This window comes from Falco punctatus (genome assembly GCF_963210335.1).
Source record: "Falco punctatus genome assembly, chromosome: 10".
NCBI classification, from domain to species: domain Eukaryota; kingdom Metazoa; phylum Chordata; class Aves; order Falconiformes; family Falconidae; genus Falco; species Falco punctatus.
Window position 1 is genome coordinate 11,459,803 of NC_137590.1, and position 23,343 is coordinate 11,483,145.

At 41.3% G+C, this 23,343-nt stretch overlaps 1 protein-coding gene across 3 annotated transcripts; it reads left to right on the forward strand.

Annotated features, from left to right (window-relative positions):
• Positions 1 to 7,336: 7,336 nt before the first annotated feature.
• STX16 (syntaxin 16) lies at positions 7,337 to 22,516 on the forward strand. Of its 3 annotated transcripts, none has more exons than XM_080403959.1 (8): positions 7,337 to 7,684; positions 13,032 to 13,139; positions 14,363 to 14,503; positions 15,070 to 15,232; positions 16,163 to 16,254; positions 17,282 to 17,425; positions 18,188 to 18,268; positions 20,513 to 22,516. In XM_080403959.1, exons 1-8 carry the CDS (start codon positions 7,550 to 7,552, stop codon positions 20,615 to 20,617), a joined length of 969 nt encoding a protein of 322 aa, XP_080260085.1. In that variant the 5' UTR covers positions 7,337 to 7,549; the 3' UTR covers positions 20,618 to 22,516. The 3 variants fall into 3 exon arrangements, with proteins under 3 accessions (XP_080260085.1, XP_080260086.1, XP_080260087.1); XM_080403960.1 differs by having other exon boundaries at positions 7,340 to 7,630; XM_080403961.1 differs by lacking the exon at positions 7,337 to 7,684 and adding an exon at positions 7,910 to 10,216.
• Positions 22,517 to 23,343: the final 827 nt, after the last annotated feature.

Here is a 23,343-nt window from a genome sequence, read left to right on the forward strand (position 1 = left end):
ACATGACAGCACAGAGGTGGGAGATCAAATTAACCCTCTGCCCACTCTGAGCACTGCTGCCGTCATTCACAGTGCGCTGGATGATCCTCTCCTGGCAATGGGGGTGAGTAGGTAGTTTCAGGCACTGATGATTGAAGGGGATACTCACTACTGCTGCAGACCAGGTGGAGCCCACAGGCAACAGCTGAAGGGTCCTGGCCTAAAGTCAGCCACTGGGACATCAGTGGGAGGTAAACTAGTGGAGTCTGGCCTGCGTGAGTCATCCAAGGCTGGACATCCATGTCTTCAGAGGGAGCAAACAGGGACAGCTTGGAGAAAAACTGGTTGTCTGTTGGCAGCTAAACACCACGCAGCCATTTGCTTGCTCCCTCCCAGTGGGATGGGGGAAAGAATCACAGAAAAGATAAAACGTGTGGATTGAGGTAAAGACAGTTTACTAAGAAAAGGAAGGGAAAATAATAATAACAATAAAAGCATATACAAGTGATGCACAATGCAATTGCTCACCAAACACTGACCAACACCCAGGCAGTCCCCCAGCAGCAGCCACCACTCCCTGGCCAACTCCCCTCAGGTTTTTGTTCAGCAGGATGCCATACGGCATGGAGTAGCCCTTTGGCCAGTCTGGGTCAGCTGTCCTGGCTGTGTTCCCTCCCAGCTTCTTGTGCTCTCCAGCCTCCTCACTGGCAGGGCAGCATGAGAAGCTGAAGAGTCATTGACTCAGCAACAACTCAAACATTAGTGTGTTATCAACATTATTCTCACCCTAAATCCAAAACACAGCATTATACCAGCTCCTAGGGAGAAAATTAACTTTATCCCAGCCCAAAATGGAACACTGTCAAATCAGCATCACTGTCCCTTGCCTCAGTTTCTTCAAACTGGGGACAGTAAGATGTGTTCCCGTGAGGCCTCATTCTCTGCAGTGGAAGTTCCCAGGTGGTAGTAAAAGTGGTATTGGAGACACTGTAATTCTTTTATCTGAGCAACAGGAAGAAAAGAGAATGAAACGAGAGCTCCTTTCTTGGAGCTGCTGTTCTGCTGTTCTTTGCAACCCCTTTGTTTTGATTTCACATGTGTGGTTTGCTTTTTTTCTTTTTCTTTTTTTTTTTTTTCCCTACTGTGATGCTATTTAAGGCAGAAAGGGGATTTCATCATCTCCCCATGGCCATTCTCAGCTGCAGCTCTGACTGCCACCCCCTGCACCCCCCCTCGCCTTGCTCCACTTGGTCTAATAAACTCTTTTTTTTGCTTGGTCTAGTTTCCTTCCTTGCACTCTTACATCATCTTTGTACTTATCTCAGATTCTAGCATTTCCCATTTCTAAGCACCTCTGAGAATAGCAATAAACACCATGTACAGCAGTATCTTGGCACAATAACGTTAGCTGCGGGCAGCAGTCCTAAGTGACAGAAAACCAGTGTGGAAATCTAAGATTTCTTCTTCATAGGGTACCCACTTGCTAGCCACTTGGCACCAGCAGATTAAGAAAATCAGTATTTACAGTTCCTGATTGTATAGGAAGATCTAGGCCAAAAAAGTGAAGATTTGTTAAGTAGGAACTTGCTCTTACGTGCCCTCTGCTGCTCCCAAATGCAATTGAAATTAGCAGGGTCATTCCTTCCTTCCCTCTTTGTCTCAGGATGATTTATGGCTAAATGTTATTCATTATAAAGCAGAGTCAGACTGCTTCTGTGCAAGATAATACTCATTATGCAGACTTTCTGACTAGATTTTTTTTTCACTATTTCATTGATTATTTTTACATTGTAATGTGCAAAAACCTATTCATGTCTTTATTAGCCTGACTTGTTTCCTACATTTATGAAAAAGATCTTTCTTTGATAACAGTTGTTATTGCTGGAATGAATGTCAGACTGTGATCTACTGTAATACATCTTTCTGAATTGCCTTCTCTAATTTTATTAGTTGGAAAAAAGCACCGCCTAATTTAAAGAGATAAAACCTTCTGGAAGTGGAACATCGCCACTAATTAGGATAACAAGAACATAGGTATGAGTTGCTGGGGATACGGGAGTCTAAGCTTCTTTTTCTAACACAAGCACAGGCATCTTTTTCTGGAACAGTCTTCCTTCTCCTTCTGAAATTCTGCTGCTTTTGGGGAAACTATTGACATTAATCTCCTTATCTGTAATTCCCTTGGGAAAAATGCTGACCAGGACTCAGGAGCTACAGATTCAGGTCCTGGGTTTGCTATAAATACCCTGTGTGACCTTGAGCAAGACACACTATTGTTCTGTGACTTGGTTTTTCCATCTGTAAAATGGCAGTAATGATGAATGCTGTGTTTTATTGCCAGCTCTTACATTATGCATTATCTGCAGGGCAAGTGCTCATCGAATCTCTTCATGGCTTGCTTCCTCATCTCTAAAAGAGGAATAATAACTCTTCGCTTGTCTACTTATTTTGATTACAATCTTTTCATGTATGGATGTACTTGACGCACTGTGGGACTCTGCCACGGTATGCAAACAACACACTTCCCTCTTCTCTTACTCCAGACATGGTGCTGTTCAACCCTCAAATGTGGGTTTGCAGAGTGTCTTCAAGCTGAGTCCCCTCAGCACCCCAGCACATCAGCTGCAGTGGCTTGACCTCTCAATGAAAGCTGCTATATTAGTAACCACACTGATTGACTTCACTAAAGCACATGATAAACACTCACAGAGCAAACTGTGCTTGCTAAATTGCAGGATAACACCATTGCCATAGTCAACAGCAAACAGCTAGGGGACAGAAACATTCTGAATTCACCCTGCTACTTCTGTGGATGAACATCTAATCATTGCTGTGTACATCCAGCCCCACAATTTTGCTCAGCTAAAACATACATCTATGACAGCTAGGTATCCCACCTTGATCTGAAATCTTTGGATATGTATCTTACAATAAAGAGACCAGTAACAGTTTTTTACATTTGGTAGATCAGTTTAAATACAGAATATCTTCACATGACTACTGCAGAGGTAATTAGGATAAGAAGAGATATAAATGCCTACAATGAGCAATCTTTTCTCTTTGCTGCAGAGGTGACCTAACACCATGGTGACACAGAAGATTTAATACCGTGCCCAGCTGAGGAAAGGAATTTTGCACAATATTAGATGACAAAGTTGTTCCATTGTTGAAGTACCACAGGCATTATTAGGCTGTCACAAGACTAGGGTACAAGCTCATAGGCTGTAACTCTCACATCTGCCTTTGAACAAGGTTGCCTGTCTAATTATGTATTTGAAGTTTGTCTGCCTGAAAACACCAAATTTTTGCAGCTGAATTTTGATTAAAAAATTCCTCCCAGCCCTCCAAGCAGACACAGCAGTCTTCGCTGCCTACCCAGCTTGAAATAAGACTTGATTTCATCTGGACTGATTGCATTTCAGTGGCAGGGGAGGAGTACAGACACATTTGCAGGATCCATTCTACCATTTTTCAGGGTGCAGAAGAGCAGCTGAACTCAAGGCAATGTTTGAACATAGAGCAACAGAAGACAGAGCCCACTAAGAGATGTGAATTTCTTTCTTTGTGTAATTTGAACATCCATTACTTAGGGTCCCTGCATGACCACCTTAGTATTTTTTTTTCAGATGTTCTCCCCTAATTCACTAGATTCACTAGTCTCTGTTAAAATCCTGGTAAAGTTAGATCAATATGAAGAGATAGTTTGTTCAACTGCAGTTTTTCAAGAAGAATACATAATGCCAACAGTTTGAACCCAGAGAAAATAACAGTTCTCCTCTGTTTATATTTCCAATGATTGCATTCAGATTATAGCTCATCGAAATAAAGAATTTATGGGCAACTATGTTTGATTTTCCTTTAAGAAAGTTGGAACACCAAGAGCTGGTTAAGAAACCGAGGGACTGAATTTTAAAAATAGCATCGGCCATTGGTACTCGCATCTCGCTGCCTTGCAGCACCACCTACAGAGATGCTGTCAGAATCACACTCACAGCCAAAGCTCAGGAAACTCCCTGTTCACTCTAGACAAATCCTGGTTCAGTGATTAACACACCCGGGAGACTGCGAGTTTGACAGCCCTGAAGCCTGAAAATCTGCTGCTACAGGATAAAGGCAGGAATATAGTCTGTTTTTTCCAAAAGCCCCTCAATTCCCGTGCAGAAAATGCACCTCTAGCCATGACAGAGCTAATGCAGCTACTTTGCTGATTTTTTTCTTTAGAAACTTTCCCGCAGAAGAACTTTTCTGGCAGCCAAGTGTCCCAGCTGCAAAAGGATGGTGGGATTTTTCAGGGCAAAATGCACTTAATGGTCCATTAATCCTATCTTCGGCACAAGTTGATTGTTCAGGCTTCAAAAGACTGCAGTATTTCACCTCCTCCGTGTATCGACTCAATTACACAAGACAAAATGTCGTGGAGATTGACCTTCATCTGATCACTGAAGCGTAAGGTCTGTTTGCCCTTGACTTAGCCTCAGTAGCTAAACAGTGGTGATACAGGGGCTGCAAGCCCACATTAATTGAAACATGGCTCTGATTATCTTCCCATTAAAAACAAATAATACTGCTTAGCTATTTGCCTCAAAATAGAATGTTCTTCTGAAACAGGGAATATTGTTGTCTTTCTCCAGAAGCCTGATCCAAATGCTGTGGTAGTAACTGGGAAGTTCCCACGGTTTTGGATCAGGCCCTGGCTGTGGGAGGCAGTGGGTGCAGGAATGTGCGAGTGCTGGCAGTATTGCTATCTCATTGCTCGTTAAGAACACCAGAAAAGAACAGGCATTTAAAAAGCAGATAAAAGGGCAAAGGAAGATACAGGCTCCAAACCTACGGCAGACAGCTTTAGCATCAAGAAACAACAGCCCAAAATATTAACAGTATATGTTTAGAAATATATTCAGGGATCTTTGCTGTCTTCGGAGGGGAAAATATGATCCTTTTTATGAACGGGACAAGTGCTACTCTATTTTTTGAACAAAAAACAAGTGTTTGTTTGCCCTTGCTATGCCTGTAGGAAAGATATACCAGGACTTCATTCCTCTGATGCTTAAATATTTTCTTCCAATTTCCAGCCTACGTTTAGTCATTACCAGACAGAGCAGATCTACTTTTCTCTGTTTAGAAAACTAGTTACCTTACAAAGTCATCACGTTAGTCTACCACAATCCACTTTCAGTAAATGCACATTGTATTTTGGCCCATTTCTATCTGCCGTCATGTCTGGTATTATTCTTTCCTGCTACCTTTATCCAAAAGTCATGTATTTGATTTGGATCAGACTTCAAACATTTTTCCTCTTCTTAAATGCTAGAACAATTTTTCCTGATCTCAAATTGTGTTGTGTTGCTCCTGCTGTTACACAGCCAGATATAATCTTGGTCGGCCAGTGCTGTTAGGTGTCTGGGTCAGGAATTAGAATTATTTCAGTTGAAAGGGACCTATAACGATCATCTAGTCCAAATTAAGCTTGCATTATGATCTTTATGATTTTTTCCACTTGGATGAGATACTTTGTATCTCCATGCATTCATTTCCTCTATGGACATTTCCACCATATATTACACATTCATTTGTGTCCTGCCTCTCTCCCTTTCATCACCCCTCCCTCTTCTCTCCTTCGTCCCCTGGTATGCATGCCTGAAGAACATTTTGCTATTTGTTTTAATTTCCTTTGCAAGGTCTAACTCGGCTTTGCTTCTGGCACATTTCCCTTTATGCCTACACTTCCTAACTTCTAGGATGTAGTTTTCTTTGATTAATCCTTTTTTCCATTCCTTTCGCTCCCTTTGCTTATTCCTAATAGCCACTTTGAAGTGGTTATACACCAAGTTAGGTCTGGATGCCTTCCTTGCAGAGTTTTATCCCTCTGTGTACAAGTCCCAAATACTTTTTATAGCCTCTGCTTAAATTCCAAGCCTGCCCAACATTCAAACCTTTTTAAGCTGTCAAAAATCAGGAAGCAAAAGATGTTAACTCCTGATATGCACCAACTTCCAGCACATTAAACTTCCCATCGGGTTCATGTTTGCCATCCCACTGTGAAAAATATTCCAGCCGGTTTTCCCTGTGCACAGAGCCAGAGCTAAAGGATCACAGGGAGACCACCGATGGCAGGAGAAATTCCTCTCGTCCTACAGCCACGGCAGCACCGCCAAAAGAAGGCTGGAAGGTCATTAGCTGAAACTCTTCTCATAGTATAAAAAATTGTTACAGTAGATTAAAAATTAGCATGAAGAAATGGAATATGTATGTATATTTTTAAAGTCTCTGTCAGGCAGCCAAAATGAAAACAGATTTCACCAGACCACGAGAAATGAAATGCTTGATGACTGGAGCTTATTTCCTTGCTAAATTCCAAGTTTCGGGTCTCTCCCGCTGAGACAGAAGGGCTGCTCCAGAAAACTCCCTACATGTCTTATAATAGCAAAAGGATAGGTTTTTTTCTCTTTCCGACTGTACGAGCGTGCCCAGGCGGTTAGATAAAACGAGGTAACATTTCCAGAAAATGTGGCTGTGATTACAGTCACTGACCCTACCACATGAGTCAATCCTGGTTGTTTGGGGTGGGATTTTTTGGGTGCTGGAGCTGGGGAGCCTCTTGCCCCAGCACGCCGGGGGTCCCTCGTCCCTAGGCCTGCAGGCACGGGGCACAGGGACCCCAGACCCACCTCACCCACCTCTGCCCACGCAGGTGGAATCCTGGCCGGCCTACGGAGCAGTGGGCAGAAATCATTCCGGCCCACCTTGTCCAAAAGCCTCTTCCAGCAAGTCAGACCCAATATTGTGGTTCTAAATGCCCTGGGGGTTTTTGAGGGAACATCTTGATTTTTCAGTGGTGGGAGATGGCAAAATAAAGCTGCGTGGGGTTTTTGTGGAAAACTGAAAATTGACTGGAAGCAAAGGGAATGGGGGAAGGTGAGGCAGCGTTCCAGAGGGAAAACAGACTTGGAAAAGGGGAGCCACCAAGCCAAATGGGTCACACCGCAGCGGTTTGCTGTGAACCAAACCGGTGCCTTTGGAGAAGCTTCACGGCAGCGGGAAGGAGCAAAGTCACTGACAACGCTGCGGTCACGGCAGGGCCCCCGCCTGGGCAAGCAGGGCCCCGGCCCAGCCGCCACCGAGGTGGCCCGCGGCCCGCCACCCGCCACAGCCACACCTGGCCCTCACTGGCCCTCACGGGCAACCACCGTGAGGGCCTCACACGCCCCGCGCCCCCCTGCCACGGCCTGGGCTGGGCGCGGGGGCCGCCGCGGGCCCGGAACGTTGGTGCGCGGCCGGCGGGCCCGGGCGGGGCGGGGCGCGGGCGGGCCGGAAGGCGCGGGGCGATGCACAACGCGGAAGTGAGCCGGGCCGGGGCTGGGGCCGCAGTCGGATCCGGGGGGGATGGATGGGGCCGGCGGCCGGGGGGGGCCGGCGCTGGGGGCCTCTGGCCGGGCCCTGTGAGCGGCCAGCCGGGCGTCGCCGGGGGCGGCTGCCGCCTCTGGCCGCGGGCCCGGGGCTGAGCTAGGGCCGAAGCCCCGGCAGCGAGGCGCTGAGCGGCCCCGGGCGGGGGGCCCCGGGGCGGTAGGCCATGGCCACCCGGCGTCTAACGGACGCGTTCTTGTTGTTGCGGAACAACGCGGTGCAGAGCCGGCAGCTGCTGGCCGAGCAAGTGAGTAGTTACGGCTCCTCCAGCCCTCTGAGTTCACGTAGCATGGCTGCTGCGGTGAGTCTCCTCCCTTCATCCTACTGTACCTTGCTGCGCCGAGGGCTGCCAGGCAGCCGTGCCCTGTGCCCCGCGCCCCCCCCCCCCCCCCCCCCCCCCCGGCCCTCCAGGCCCCCCCGACTCCCCTCCCCCGCCCCGGGGGTCCCCTTCGTCGGGCTCCCCATCCCTCCCTCTGAGCCCTCCTCAAGCTTCCCCCTGTCTTCGGTACTACACCCCCCCCCCATCCCCCCTTAGTTGATTCCTTTTTCCTACTACTCCATGTAAAATGAATAGAAGAGATCTGTCTTTGTGCTGGTCATGTCTCTATTCGCTTCATGGATAATAAAATAGTTGTTCTAATAACTTCATGTTAGCATTGACATGAGGTTTTTCATCCATTGTGTTTTTTTGATGTGTCCTCTGCCCAAAGAAAAAAATTCAAGTTATTTCATAGAGCAGAACTCTTCTATTCACTCCAGTGTGGGCACCATAAAATACACTAGTGTAGATTATTCCCATTGCTTGAATTTTTCCATAATTCGCTCAGATGTTCATTGTCCTTTTTATATTTTTCCCCCCAAGTACAAATAATACTGAAAGTCATGAGAGGGAGGGGAGTCAGTAGATTCTAGTGTAAGCCCTTGTTACAGAAATTTCAAAAAGTCATTTGTTCAGAGGCAGTTCATGTGGCTTTTCCCAAGTTTTGAGCTAGTCAGACTGTGATGGACTGCTTGACAGCTCAGCTCTGCTGAGGTTTTTACACCTTCTGTTCAAACTTATTATTTATTTGTGATAGTAAATATCTGCTGGCAGTCTCGTCATTCTAAATTGCTTTGCATTAATGCATGTATGTTAGGAAAAGCAGTACTTCGTGCTGCAAATTATTTCAACTGATGAGTTGCTGTTGAATGGTCTTTGTTCGTTGTTAATGTTATTACACCTGTGTCTAACAAGCTACGTATTAAATTGATTTGCAGAATGGGAAATGTCACGAGTAATGTATTATACATGTTTAATTTGGCACTGCATTTATTTCTTGTTAACATGTTGTTTTGCCAATATCAATATCGCATCTTTAGGTCCTTGGGTTTTTTAAGCATCACCTAGAAAATTTAGCGATAATTTAAACTCACATACAGGCTACTGAGCAGTGAAACAGCACTTTTACTCAGCAGTGAGTGCAACAACACTTAGCACTTGCATAAAACATTTATTTACAGTGTGTGTTAACATTAATGGAAGCTATTCTCTATGATGCTCATTCAAATGTAATGAAGGCTAACTGTGATTGGAAATTGTTGCTCTTGTGCAGTGGATGAAGTTAGTGGCTCAGTCTTGCTCCTGCTGGACAGTACAAAGTTCTGTAGTTACTTACCACAAGTGTACTATTTATCAAGAAGCGTAAAGGTGGTAGTGTGAGCTACTTGCCTCTCATGTTTCTCAGTTGCCTATCACTGTCAAGAGGTGCAGCTATATTTACCTTTTTTTCAGGGTGGTATCTCCAGGGCAGAGCTGCTGCTTGCCAGCAGGGCAGTGTTGCAGGTTTTAGCTCATAGTACTTTGGCCCACTGTAGTTCAGGCTTCTCCTGAAGGAATCCTTTACTGTGAGAGCTCTCTGTCAAAAATTGGATTCTGCCCTGGAAGATGCATTCTCATGTGGACAGCCAACTATTCCTCAAACTCAAATAATCCAAGTAGCATTCTTAACAGTATAGTCCTATTTCAAAAGCTTAGTATAGGGTAAGAGATCATTAATTGAAGCCTGCTGCTTTGCAAACCCACAAGTATTTTGTCCTTGTTTAAGATGGATATGCTTCGTTAATCTTTCAGTGAAACAGCCTATTGCTCACGCATACCCTCTACAGTACAAAGACTGATGAATAGAGAAGGTGGAGATACATTGTCTTTTGTATTTTTCCAGATGCGTATAGGTTTAATTTTACCTGAAACTAGAGCGTAATCAAAGTGTGCACATAATTGAGCATATACTACATTTGCTTTCGCTTTTTGTCTTTTGCTGTCTGTTTTATCCTGTGATAACTGGGGTGCTTGTCAATAAATGTCTTACAAAAGCTTGTATGTGCATCCTCCCATCATAATCAAACTGTCTAACTCACCAGTGGATGTTGAATACTGCAGTCAAATTGCCCTTGCTGTCACATTTCAATATATTCTATTGCAGTTTTTCTACCTGAAATTTTAGTAACTGGAAACTTCGCTGTGCAGTTACCTTGGAAAGCAAATCAAGCTCTTAACTTGATCTCTTATGTTCTGTTTACCAAGCAACTGAAATATTTATTTAAAAAGTTTGTGCATCAAGGAAAATGCGGACTTAAAGTACAACATTGTGGTGTATATATTGAATAATTGTGTGTTAAAAGCCAATTTGTTTTGTTCTTGGTAAACCATCATGCTTAAAAAAAAATATCCATATTTTTCTCAACTGACCATACCCTGTATCTGTCCTATGTCTCTTTTTTCCCTTTCATCTTTTGCTGTCTGTAACTGGATGGGGCTGATGGGATCCACAAATCACTTCAGGAGCTGGATGAGGTATTGTTTTTCATGTTTTATTCTGCCATGGTGCATCAAGCATACGTTGTTGGGCTAAAATGTTCCTTTCTTTATCCTGCTAGTTTATTGAATTTCTTTCTATAGGATGGAGTGTCTCCATGTGCAGTAGGACAAGGCTGCATAGAGAAGACAAGCATGTTGTGATACAATGTTATATTGTTGATACATGTATAAACTAGTCTGACTTACTGTATACGTATGGGATATAGTGACTTTGTAACAATGAAGCTATTAACTATTTTTTATGCTATGTGTAAACTGTACAAAACTTATTGGCCAGGAAATAAGGTCAGGGATTAAAAAAACAGGCTTTTGGGGAAAAGTTGCCCAGGAAGGAAGAGGGTTTGTTTTTTTAAGAGGGAAGGGGGTAAAGAACCACAAAGCTTTCCAGGCCTGATAAAGGAATATTAGAATTTTGGGAGGAACTAGGAAGTGAGGTTTTTGTATGAAACCTTTCCCTGAGAACAAACAGTGAAGTAATTGGGTGAGTTTCAAGTGGTATTATTGATGATCTCCAGCAATGGAAGATTATTTTATCTCTGAAGCTACAAAGCCTGGTTCAACTGGCAACAAGATCTATATTTGTCTTCCAATTCTAACCATTCCCCTGTCTTCCTCTCAGAGGAGGAAGGTGACTAGAAGTGTCTGTGGTCCCAGTGCTAAATGTTGCTCTGTGGCCCTGTGCACTGTTAGGTGTGTGTATCATACTCGGCCTTAATTTGGGAGGATCGTAGGCATGCTTGTTAGAAGGAGCCTCTAGAGCTCATCTGGTTCAAGCTCCTGATCAAAACAGGACTATTGGTAATCTATATAGGATCATCCATCATTTGGTTAAAGTCTTAAAAAGCTCCAAGAACAGCAACACCACGCTTTCACTGGGCGATCTCATCCAACGCTGCACCATTGCAGAAAAAGTTTTCATCCGGCACCGTAGCACTAAGCCTATTTACATAAGTTTCTAAACCCTACCAAGAAAAACCTCTGATCTGTTTAAAGGTCAGTAGTACTAATACTGTCCTTAACAAAATAATTTTTATTGAGGGTGAACAGCACATTTTACTGGTAATGATATCAAAGCAGATAGATAAATCTGTACATGGTATTCAAGATCAGACCATGGCTTTTGATTTCTGCCAAACTGAGCTTTAAAAAATAAGAAAAAAACACCCCACGTATTCTTTCACATTTGTCATATTTTAAACTTTCCTGAGGTTGAAGTTATGAAAAATAAGATTCTGATAGATTTAACACAGGTGTTTTGTGACTCTAAAAAATAGAATCATGGAATCATTTAGGTTGGAAAAGACCTTTAAAATCATCAGGTCCAACCATTAACCCAGCACTGCCAAGTCCACCACCTAAGCTATATCCCTAAGTACTGCATCTACATGGTTTTTTTCAACACCCCAAGGGATGGTGACTCCACCACCTTCTTGGGCAGCCTGGTCCAATGCTTGACAACCCTTTCAGTGAATTTTTTTTTTCCCTAATATCCAGTCTGAACCTGCCCTGGTGTGACTTGAGGCTGTTTCCTTTTGTCCTGCTGCTTGTTAGCTGGGAGAAGAGACTGACCCCCACCTGCCTACAACCTCCTTTCAGGCAGTTATAGAGAGCAATAAGGTCCCCCCTGAGCCCCCTTCTCTCCAGGCTGAACCCCCCCAGTGCCCTCAGCCGTTCCCCATCAGACTTACGCTCCAGACCCTTCCCCAGCTTCATTGTCCCTCTCTGGACATGGTCCAGCACCTCAATGTACTTTTAATCAGTCACATGAGGGTTTTTTTCTAACATCTTTTAATATTTCAACTCTACAAATTTGATTATGTTCCCAAAAATAGTCTCAAAAAAATAAATCATGCCCTTCTGCAACTGCTGTACGTCAGTGTGCATCAGTCTCCAATAACATAAACTCCTGATTTGTTGCACCTGAGTTACTCACATTATGACTATTAATTGTGATAAAGGATTTCTTTTACTCCTTCCCCATCTCCAGCCCTCCTGTGGATCTGTGGAAAGCTGTGTATAAGCTGGCCAGCACATTGTCTTATTTACTCTCTGGCAATCTCTGGAATTTTGTGGAGAATTATATGCCCGTTTTCCTGCAAGTTTCTTTGCCTTAGACCATATAGCTGGAACAGCAAGCACATATCGTTGAGATATAGGGAAGTGTGGATTGCCCAGCCCCCCGCCTTGCTTATTTTTGTTTAGCACCTTTTTATTTCTGTTAAATAAAACCCGTAACTATTTTAGTTGCACATCAGTATGAGAAAGTGTTTGTTCTTCAGCTGCCTAGTAGGTGACTGGTGAAATACAACAGTGTTTGAGAAAAATCATGGGATACCTTTTTATTTCTTGGAGATATAATAAACATTTTTACTTGGAGATTTTCCCGAGTGAGATTTTCAAAGTTGCCTGGCGCAATATATACCATGCTGCACCACTGATTAGGGATCCCTTGGCTGTGGCTAATATGAAATGTACCAACATGAGAATTACTTGAATTCTCACTGCAATACCATATTTTCTCCTTGAAAATTGCTAGGAATTCTACGGAGTATTCTAAGAATTCTAAGGTAACTTTCATCTTTTAGGTCCTGTAGGAAGTGGGAGGATGTAGCTCATTAGCATATAGGGGACAAACCAGGAGATGTGAAGCTTGATCATACCTGCATCATGTGCAAACACGTTTTTAAGGTTATTTTTTATGGGAAGGCATGCAAGCATTTTTTCCTGATGCTCATGGATTTGCATCTAATCTGAGTAAAATTCATTTGTTGTCTCTTCTCATCTTCCGCAGCTTGCTGATGATCGTATGGCACTGGTATCGGGAATAAGTTTAGATCCCGAAGCAGCAATTGGAGTAACAAAACGTTTACCTCCCAAATGGGTTGATGGAGCAGATGAAGTAAGTGGCAAATCCAACACAGAGTTTGATTTCTCATGTAGGGTTTTATTAGTGTTGTCAGTTACATTCTCAATGCTGTAAATTTTATGATAGAAGCCGTATTAGAAGAAAGATTAAAATGTGTGTTTTCTAAATTGACATCCTTGTTCAGAGGAAAATATCAGGCAAGCTGTGACTTACTATCTTGAAGGATATATTGCAGGTGAAATAAAATGAGATTATCTAGGACCAGAAGTTCCAGGAGACTGGGTTTGCATCATCAGTGGGAGCCCAATCTTAACAGTGCACTGGGACTGTTTGGATATAGACATGCTATAGCTGAGTGTTTAGACTTGAGACTGCAGGAAGGTCCCAAACATCTTAGCAAAGCAGAATTGTTCTCAGTTTGAAACTTGGAAGGAAGGGTACAAAAAAATTAGCACTTCCAAGTAGTTTTTTTGTTTGAACCCACTGAGGGGTTCAATTGAATAGACCCTAAAATGGTGGAGATAAGCAGTTTACTGTTTGAAGACAGAAAGTGTTAGTGTCTTCTAGCAGAAGAATTTTTCCTGCCTATGCAGTCCTGATGCTGTGCAAGTTATAGAAACATTTGGACAAGCGTGAGGAAATTATTCTGGAGTCATTAAATTATAAACTTTTTCCAGTATTTGAAGTATGAAACAATTCTTGACTTCCAGAAAATCCTTTTGAAACGTACTCTCAGAACACATTGTTGGTTCATCAGCTTGTGTGTACAGAACCCATTGTGCAAAAATGTGACCAGTCCCCTTTTTACTACAATAGTAATCGACCTTACAGATATATTTTAATGGCTTGTTTGAAGGCATCTCATTTTAACTTCTAGTGTTAAGTCCAGGCTGTTCAATGTTAGACAGAGTTGAAGGTGTGACCTGAATATTCATCTGTATTTTTGGAAGTTGGCTAAACCTTCTTACTATGATATTAATTATATAATGATAAAAATATTATTCCAACTTAACGAAGCATATTTGAAAACAGCACTCTTGCCTAAGATTAACAAAATTATGTTTAAAAAGTAGCAGATTCAAAGTATATGAGAGTATTCAGTTACTTCTTAGTCAGCTTTTTATGTGTGTTGTTTTTGATCTTTGGTCTGCTTTATAGATTTCTTCCAATAATTATTTTTGTCTAGCATTTGTCAGAACTTTCTCCTCTGAAGCATTAGTCACTTCCCTTCTTCGTTGTTGGGTTTTCTGTTTCAGATTCAGTATGATATTGCCAGGGTTAAACAGAAGATGAAAGAATTAGCCAGTCTTCATGATAAACATCTAAACAGACCAACACTGGATGACAGCAGTGAAGAGGAGCGGGCAATAGAAATAACAACCCAAGAGATCACACAGGTACAAACTGCTTTCAATTCTAAACCTACAGTTTGACATATCTGTAATGCATCGTAATGAGGCAGTGATTTCCTTTGAGTAAAGCATTTCTTTTGTAATCAGTGTTAGAGTGAACCAGAGGTCCTGGGCTTTATGCTTGGTACTGCACTCACTGTCTCACTGAACTTCTCACGAGTCACTCACTCAGTCTCCCTGGTCTTTTACTTACCTGCCTGCTTGCTTTTCTACTTGGAATAGGATTGGGAGACTTAATCAAACCACATTTACAGTTATCTCAGAGAAATACAGATACATGTGTTCTGAGGCGTCCGGTCCAAGTAGTTGCAATGAAGCAAATGTCTTTGATCAGAAGTAGTTGTGTTAGTCTGCTACCCTGTTAGCTTTAAGCTGTTTGTTCGTTTGTGTTCTGTGTTTCCATACCTTTTTAAACAATTGCACTGGGGCATAAGAAATTGATTTTAAAAATCTAGAAATCAAAATATTAGTCTTCCCTCTGGAACTTTTGCAATGTGATAGCTAAAGTGCATGTTGCTGTGTGTTTTTTACTAATGGAATTGTTTTCTCAGTTATTTCACAGATGTCAGAGAGCAGTCCAGGTCTTGCAGAGCAGGTCACGTAGTTGTACAGAACAAGAAGCACGTGTTCTCAGGAATGTAGTGTCTTCCTTAGCACAGTCCCTTCAGGACCTATCCACCAACTTTAGGCATGCACAGTCTGACTATCTCAAACGTAAGCATAAGAGATACAGTAATACATGGGCACCTTCTGTGGAAACCACTAATTAAGGTGTGCTTATTTTCTTGGTTGGGAAAACTGAAGCACAGAAGGGTTAAGTGATGCACACAGGACTACCAGAAGTATATTAGAGTGGAAGTTAGAATTTGGGAGTTTCTGGTTCACAGCCCATGTTCAAACTGCTTGTCAAAATGCATCATTACTTCTCAAATTGTGGTCTGCAAAGCTACTTTTGTTACACTGGTGAAGCAGCCATTGGTCTTCAGACACAATACCTGCTGTTGATTGGGAGTCTGTGATAGAAAAAACTTCAAAAGGTGGTCTGTGATAAACTAAAATTCTGCATCCATAAACAGATCAGAAGTGGAATATCCTCTGTTTAAAACTGAAATTGTGTGTAATTCTATTTTCAGCTGAGTAAGCTTGTTTTATCTTGGAAGATCAAAAATTTGATCTTCAAATTTTATATTGGTAAATATATATTCTTATATACTGGTATAATATTTCTTCCTCCCATGGTATAAATGGCACAGGTGGAACTTAAGATTACAATTCAGACAAGGTATGTTCCTAAGAGACTTTGTTTGAAAATAGCCTAGAGTGATCACACTTTAAGGCTCGTAACTTACCTTATTTGTTTTAAATTCATGGAACATAATGACTTAAAGTCACTGATTTAATTGCAGTCTTGCAAGTCTGGTTGAATTTGTTATGCTTTATTAAATATTAATTTTAATTACTATTTAATTTAATATAATAATTAAATAGTAAGCCTGTGTGACAGTTAAAATTTAGATACTGCTATTTATGTTACATATAGGCTGTATTTTCTTTCTTGTGCTTTTTTATCTGGTACTTCAGACCTTACTCTTACTCTGATTTTAGTTTGTGTAAATATTATGCTCAAACATTTGTCTTTTACAGGCATGAAGAATAGAGAAGAAAGATCCAAACACTTCTTCGACACCTCAGTCCCACTGATGGATGACGGGGAGGATGATACACTTTATGATAGAGTAAGTTGAGATATTACTGCACAAATTCAATATGAAGAAACTTTATGTACCTTTAATTTTAATATGAAAATATCAAAATGGTATGCCATCAGCCTCAGTGTTGCAGTGTGAGGGAACTCAGTTTGACTCCCGAGTTCTCCTTACGTGTCTGACAGGGGCTAGAAGATCTGTAAATACAGTGCTGCCCTTTGTCATACCACCTTTCTGGGCAGATGCAAGACTAAATGTTAGAAAGCTGTGTGATCCTGAGTTTGGATGGAAGGTGGCACTCTTTAAAGTGAAGGAGCCCTGCCCTGCCGGGAGCTGCCCCAGCGCGGGTCCCACGGGTCACGGCTCCTTTGGGCACCCCCTGCCCTGGCGTGGGGCCCTCCCCGGGCTGTGGGGGGGGATCTGCTCCCCCGTGGGCTCCGTGGGCTGGGGGCACAGCCTGCCCTGCCAGGGGCTTCACCACGGGCTGCCGGGGAACGGCTGCTCCGGTGCCTGGAGCCCCCCCGCCTCTGTCCTCGCTGACCTGGGGGCTGCAGGGCTGCTGCTCTCACATAGTCTCACTCCCCTCTCTCACTGGTACAGATTTTTTTTTCCTTCTTAAATATGCTCTCCCAGAAGCGCTACCACTGGTGCTGATGGGCTCAGCCGTGGCCAGCTCTCGGTCCAGCTGGGAGCCGGCTGGCACGGGCTCCACTGGGCATGGCACATTCTCACAGAAGCCACCCCTGTAGCCTTCCCACTACCAAAACCTCACCATGCAAGCCCACTTACAAGGTCGTATTTTTAAAAGTTGTTTGTGTGTTTGGTCAGGATGCAAGAGTCATGTTTTCTCTGCTCAAACTATAAATAGCTGTCCAAGTTATTTTAGTGACCCTGAAACTCAGTTTTTAAAATACAGTAATTTTTTTCTTAGATACTCGTCTACTAAGGAAATTCTAAAAGGATTGTTGTGTTATGAAATCTTACAATCCTTATAATTATTTCTAGTGTTTTCATGCTGTTAATGTTAGTTTAACATCTAAATATTTTATTTCAACAGGGTTTTACAGATGACCAGCTAGCATTGGTGGAGCAAAACACATTAATGGTGGAAGAGCGGGAACGAGAAATCCGTCAGATTGTACAGTCAATCTCCGATCTCAATGAAATATTTAGGGACCTGGGCGCAATGATAGTAGAACAGGTACATTGGCATAGAATCATAGACTGGTTTGAGTTGGAAAAGACCTTAAAGAACAGCTAGTTCCAACCCCCCTGCCCTGGGCAGGGCCACCTTCCACTAGACCAGGGTGCTCCGAGCCACATCCAGCCTGGCCTTGGACACTTCCAGGGATGGGGCAGCCACAACTTCTCTGGGCAACCTCTTCCAGTGTCTTGTCACCCTCATAGTGAAGAATTTCTTCCTTATCTACACACATCACAGTGTTAGCAAGAAATAGATTCCAAGTAGTGTTAAGGTTTCCACACTCTTCCTGTTGTAAGATCATGTTTTCGTGTGCTTCTTGCTTTTCCTAATTTAATTCTTAGGCTAAGGTTTGCCCTGCTTGAAATCTGCCAAAAGATGAGTTAATGAAAATTAATAAATAATAATAATCAACTGGTTATGAGTGTTAGACTAAAAAAACCCCAAAAACATAGAATGCCAAAGTTCCGTTGGTTATTTCCCCCTGAGATTCAGTTTAGGTTAAATGTGTCAGCCAAAAGCACCTGAACTGGAAGTAAGATGATTATTAAGGGATGTGATGTGAGATGGTGACACAGCTGCCAGTTGGGCATTGAGCAAGGACGTCATTCCCAACTAGTTCTTCTGCAGAAGTTCATAGTTTACATAGTTCATTAGCTTTTTGCTGTGAGCGTTGTTAATTACTCTGCTGCTCATAATAGTAATTGTTTTATGAAGTTCATTTAGGTTCAGTTTGGTGCTCATTCCCTCCATTTTATTTAGGGAACAGTTCTAGATAGAATTGACTACAATGTCGAACAGTCATGTATGAAAACTGAAGAGGGTCTAAAACAACTACATAAGGTAAGCTGACGGAATATTTAAGCTGCTTTGCATATCTAGTAATCTTCCATAATGTCATAGCCATTAAGTTATTGAGTCATATTTCATTTGGACATCATCTTTTTTAGAAATCATTGTTGTATAATATAAAATGTCAACTGCACTGTAGTAGGAACTTTCCATATAACTTCTGTTAATGTCATGCTCGATACCTAGTGTTAATTTCTTAAATAACTTTCTGGGCATCCAAGCAATGTGCTTTGATCTTTACATTGCTTACCTGGTGGGACCTCTCTGCAATTCCTTCTCTGTTTGGAGAGCCCATCACTTGTGAAATGGAACTGATTATGGTGTACCTCACTGTAGATTTTAGTCGGTTGATATATTCTAGTTTGAAAACATTATCTCAGTAGTGTGAGCAGCAAGAATAATTTTTAATGTTTTCTCTGACCATCTGATGCTGGTTAGAAGTTAGGTCCAGCCTTATGCTTTTAATGTGAAGCTTTTACTGTAAACATCTGAGAAGTTTGAATTGGCAGCAGAACACAGTTTTGTGGTTGTTTTGTTTTGTTGGCTTTTTTGTTTGTTTTGATTTTAAGCTAAGTTCTGACTTAGCTCAGTTCAGTCCTTCCATTGCTGGAAATAAAGCAGAATGAGAGATTTATGCAAAAGCCTCTTAAGTAAAACATTCTGTTTTGGAAACATGGACATGTTGTTACTACACACTCAACTTCATGTTATGGTAGACTTCTAATATATGAACAGCAAAAATTGCCATCTGAGGAAAAGCAAAATAAATTGGTTATAGGTTTATTCTTGTTATGCGTAAAAGTAAAACAGGAGATCACTAAAATAAGGCATTGACCATTGGTGAGCAAGGTTTAAAGCAATTGCAAGCAATTTGCACAAACCGAACTGGAAGTAAACGAATCTGTTGGAATCAATGCTATTTCTAGTCTAGTGGTAGCTAATCAACTATCAGCAAACCCCTGTTTGGATTGCTGACTAGAGTATGGAATTTTGATGCAATATATACCTGCTTTCAGTACAGCACAGGGATTTTTTCACCTATCATGGAAGACATACCCACAGATCTGAATAGTAATATGAAAGACAGATACCTTGCTGTTTCTAATACTGTTGGTAGCTTTATTCTGATTTAATACCTATAATGTCAATTTTATTTTCTGTTTTAATTGGCATAATTGTTACAAACTGCTGAGACAGCACTTCCACAGAAATTAGATTAATTCACTGCAGAAGTCTGGTGGTATGAATCACTAGTTACCAACTCCTGTTTCACACGAAATTGGAATCAGTTGTGGTACTTTGTCAGGCTTTGATACCTAAAGCCTAATTAAGTATCAGTGGTTGTATGTTATGTAGTTTCAGTTCAAAAAATCCTGCAGATCTCATAATAAAAAATTACTTTCTGGGGACTATAAAGGAGAAGAATTAATATATTTTTCCGATTAAATTGTGAAGGTTTATTCACTTAAAAATAATTAAATGCAAGTTTTGTTTTGTTTAGCTTCTATTAGCAGACTTTCATTTGGCTTTTGGAGAGTTTTCTCCACATTGCCTCCATTTAATTGCCCTGGAAAAAAGAGGAAAGGGATGAGAAAATGTAGTTGGAAGAAAGGAGCGAAGCAGAAAACTGAGAGCTAAATCAAAAAGAAAGCTTTCAGTTCTAACTGAAATTAAATGAAAATGCATAGTTGGATCAGGTACAACAAAAATGCCTATTAAAAAATGAAGTTTTGTTGTGAGTTTTAATGTCCTTCAAATGTAATACAGGAATCTTATATTGGAAAAATGAGTTAAAACACCTTACCTTTAGTGTTGAGAATTTCACGTACCCAGTTGCCTGATCTTGTTTCCATGGTCTTCATAGCTAACTGTTCTTCCAAATGAAGTATCAGTCTTCTGTGTAGCTCGTGTCCTGTGGAGGCACAGGGCCCTCTCAAGGACATCTCAAGAGAAGTCACAGTAAGGTTGCTTAATAGAGATGAGGGTGCTTTCTTCCTTATAAAATCTGCTCTTTAATACAGAGAAATGTGGCTTTAGTGTACACTCACCTTCACTGAAGTCTATGGTGCAGACCAGAGTTATTTTGTGGGAGTTGCTTGCAATATATACACTGTACGAAATGTCAAGTTACCAAAGAACTTCTCTGAGATACGTGTACTTAGACTAAACAAGAATCTGTATTTTGTAGCTTTGCAGAAATCTTAAGTATTAACTCTTTCTTTTTTGTGTCTATAGGCAGAGCAATATCAGAAGAAGAATCGGAAGATGCTTGTTATTTTAATTTTGTTTGTTATAGTAATTGTCCTCATTGTTGTTCTTATTGGTGTAAAGTCACACTAAGTTTCACTTCATTTTTTGTTTTTGGAGTATATGTGAACTTTTTCCCCAATGTGAATGGATGGACCTGCACTCCAGAAAGCTGCCTTTGAATGTATAAGCCCTCGTGGTGCCAAGTCTGTGCAATGTTTCTGTTGACTTCTTCAGAGTACAAATTTGGTGATATGTGGGGTGTTTGTAAGGATTATATGGAAAATGTCAGGAAATGTGATGCTCCCAACAAATAATTTGGTGCTTTATGCAGAGGTATTTGGAAACACAGTACTTAAAAAAATAATTACAAAATTTAAGTTTACCAGTGAGTACAGTAATTAGTGTGTTAGTGTGGACAAAAAAGTGTTGTCTTCATTATTCTTATGTCACAATTGTTACAGGCTTAAAATTTAAACCATGTTACTGAGTTATGGGACTAGATAACAAAAATTTATCTAGGTGGAAAATATGTTGAGGCATAAAAATGTTTGACTTCATCTCCTTTCTTCCAGACTCAAAACCTCCAAATAACTGGACAGACAGCTAAAAAAGAAAGCTTTTAGCAACCAGAACATAATCCAACCCCTGTGATCTTAATTTAGATACTGGACCATTACTAAGAATCAGAGTAGTACTTGATCTTGTAAATAACAAGATTTAATCACTGGCATAATTTAACACAGTTAATTAAAAAATTTTCTGAGCTTGAGTAATCATGGGAATGTTTTTCCTCACCAGAATGATCATACATATTTTTTCATGTACATTTTTTTTTAAGTACAGACATTACATTAAAGCAGTGGTGAAGTTAAACCTAAAAAGTTAAATCGAAAGCCAAAAAGAGAATCTCTATCTGACCTGCTGTAGTGGGTCTCAGATGTTTCAAACATTAGTTGTATAAGCTGTTTATTTTACAGTGTGCCTGTCCATATGTGTTATGTTTTCTATATAAGAAGTGACTTCACTACAGTGTATATTACATCCATTTTCCCTGACAGAAGGTTATTTCTTTCAAATGTCTGCCTGGAAGAGGATGTGTTTATACTCTTACTGACCATGAGAGATGTCATGCAACTGACATGTTACTAGGCCTTCAGTAGAGAATTTGGGTTTGTTTTTTTCCCCACGACTTTTTTCAGTGGAAAACTTTGCTGTAGGCCATAAAAGAGAAATTAGGGCAACATCTGAGTAATAGAATACTCCTGATTTAATTCAGGCCTGAAGTGGTGTGCAGTTCTAGAGGCCTTGTCTTAGTATTTTTAATACGGCTTTTCTGTATGGTTTTTTTTTCCCCAAAGAACTGTAACTTCCTTCATTTTCTGACTGATAGATACCAGTTCTCCCCATAAACCTGCAGAGATGCTCTGCTCAAAGCCCGCAAAGTGCAGTTCCATACTACTATGATAATAATGTTGCATACGTTGCCTGCCCTGAGTTTATCTTTACTATGTACTAAGGAGGACATAAGATGTGGCTTTAAACCAACTTGGTGCAGGAACAGACCTGAAAGCAAAGACTACAAAGATGTGAAAGCCTTGGCTTTTTGTGTGGCTTATTGCAAATAGCTTTGTACCACTTTTGTTACCTCTAGACAAAGGGAATGTTGAACTTCCAAAACTGCCAATTCAAACCCTTGATTAAATTCATAAAGTAAGTTGGTAAAAGAATGAATGATGCTTCTAGTTGGGTGTGCAGCTCCCCTGTTCTGGTAATAGATCTTTTCAATGATCGTGAGTAAAACTACTGTCTCCTTAGTGTGCTGTCTACATCGGTTGGTGTGAAGCAGCATATTGCTATAATTTAATATACTGTATTTGCAACTTTCTCGCTAACATGAGATCGTGTTATTTATTTCTGTCTTGACTGGTGCTTTTGACATTTTATCACGGCTAATGAATTCAAAGAAGTAATAAAACACTTCCAACCTAATTGGGCAATTATTCATTTTTTAAAAAGTATAAACTGAAACATACTTGCCTGATGGTAATGCGTCTCTATATATTCTTCATAATTAAATTAAAGCAGCAATGACATGACATATCTTTGAAAAAAGTAGTAACTTTCTATAGCACGATATAACTTGCATTGTCAGGAGTTATTTCCCATTAATTAAGCCTATGGTATCTTAACTCCACTGAAGTAACTGGCTATGTATTTTTTATCCAAATTCTGTTAAAAGGAAATGCATTTTTAATACACAGCAGACGAGGTTAAACTCACATGTCGACTGTCCTGTGTAACTTGAGCTGGAATTTATTGAAGCTGGTTATATCGAGGGGAAAAACAACCCCGCAACAACAGGCTTCTAAATGATCGCAGGTGTCTAGCTTATGATGAGTCAGTCTAAGTAACTATCAGCAGCTAAATCAAACCTTTATGCTGTGCCTTGTAAGAATATCTCTACATGGCATGTTACAGAAGGGGTACTATCTGCACCGTTGGGCAATGAAAGCCCAAAAAAGCCACTGCAGCTGAGGACTAGCTTGGCTTTCATAGTAGCTGCACCCTACTCAGGTGTTACAGGAGCAAGATTTGCCTGAACCTACTGACTGCGCTTCTGTCCAGCCCTGTATCATCTCTGTGCTGCTGCAGAAAAAGCTGGTACACTCTGTGCTGCAGGTTGTGGCCTCTACGTGGTTGCTGGATTCTTCTTTGCTTGTATTGAACCTCTGATTCCTTCCAAAGGAACAGAACGGCATTGGCAGAGCAGCTCCCAAAAATCTGTGGCTCCTTACTTGGTGGGAATGACCTATAAA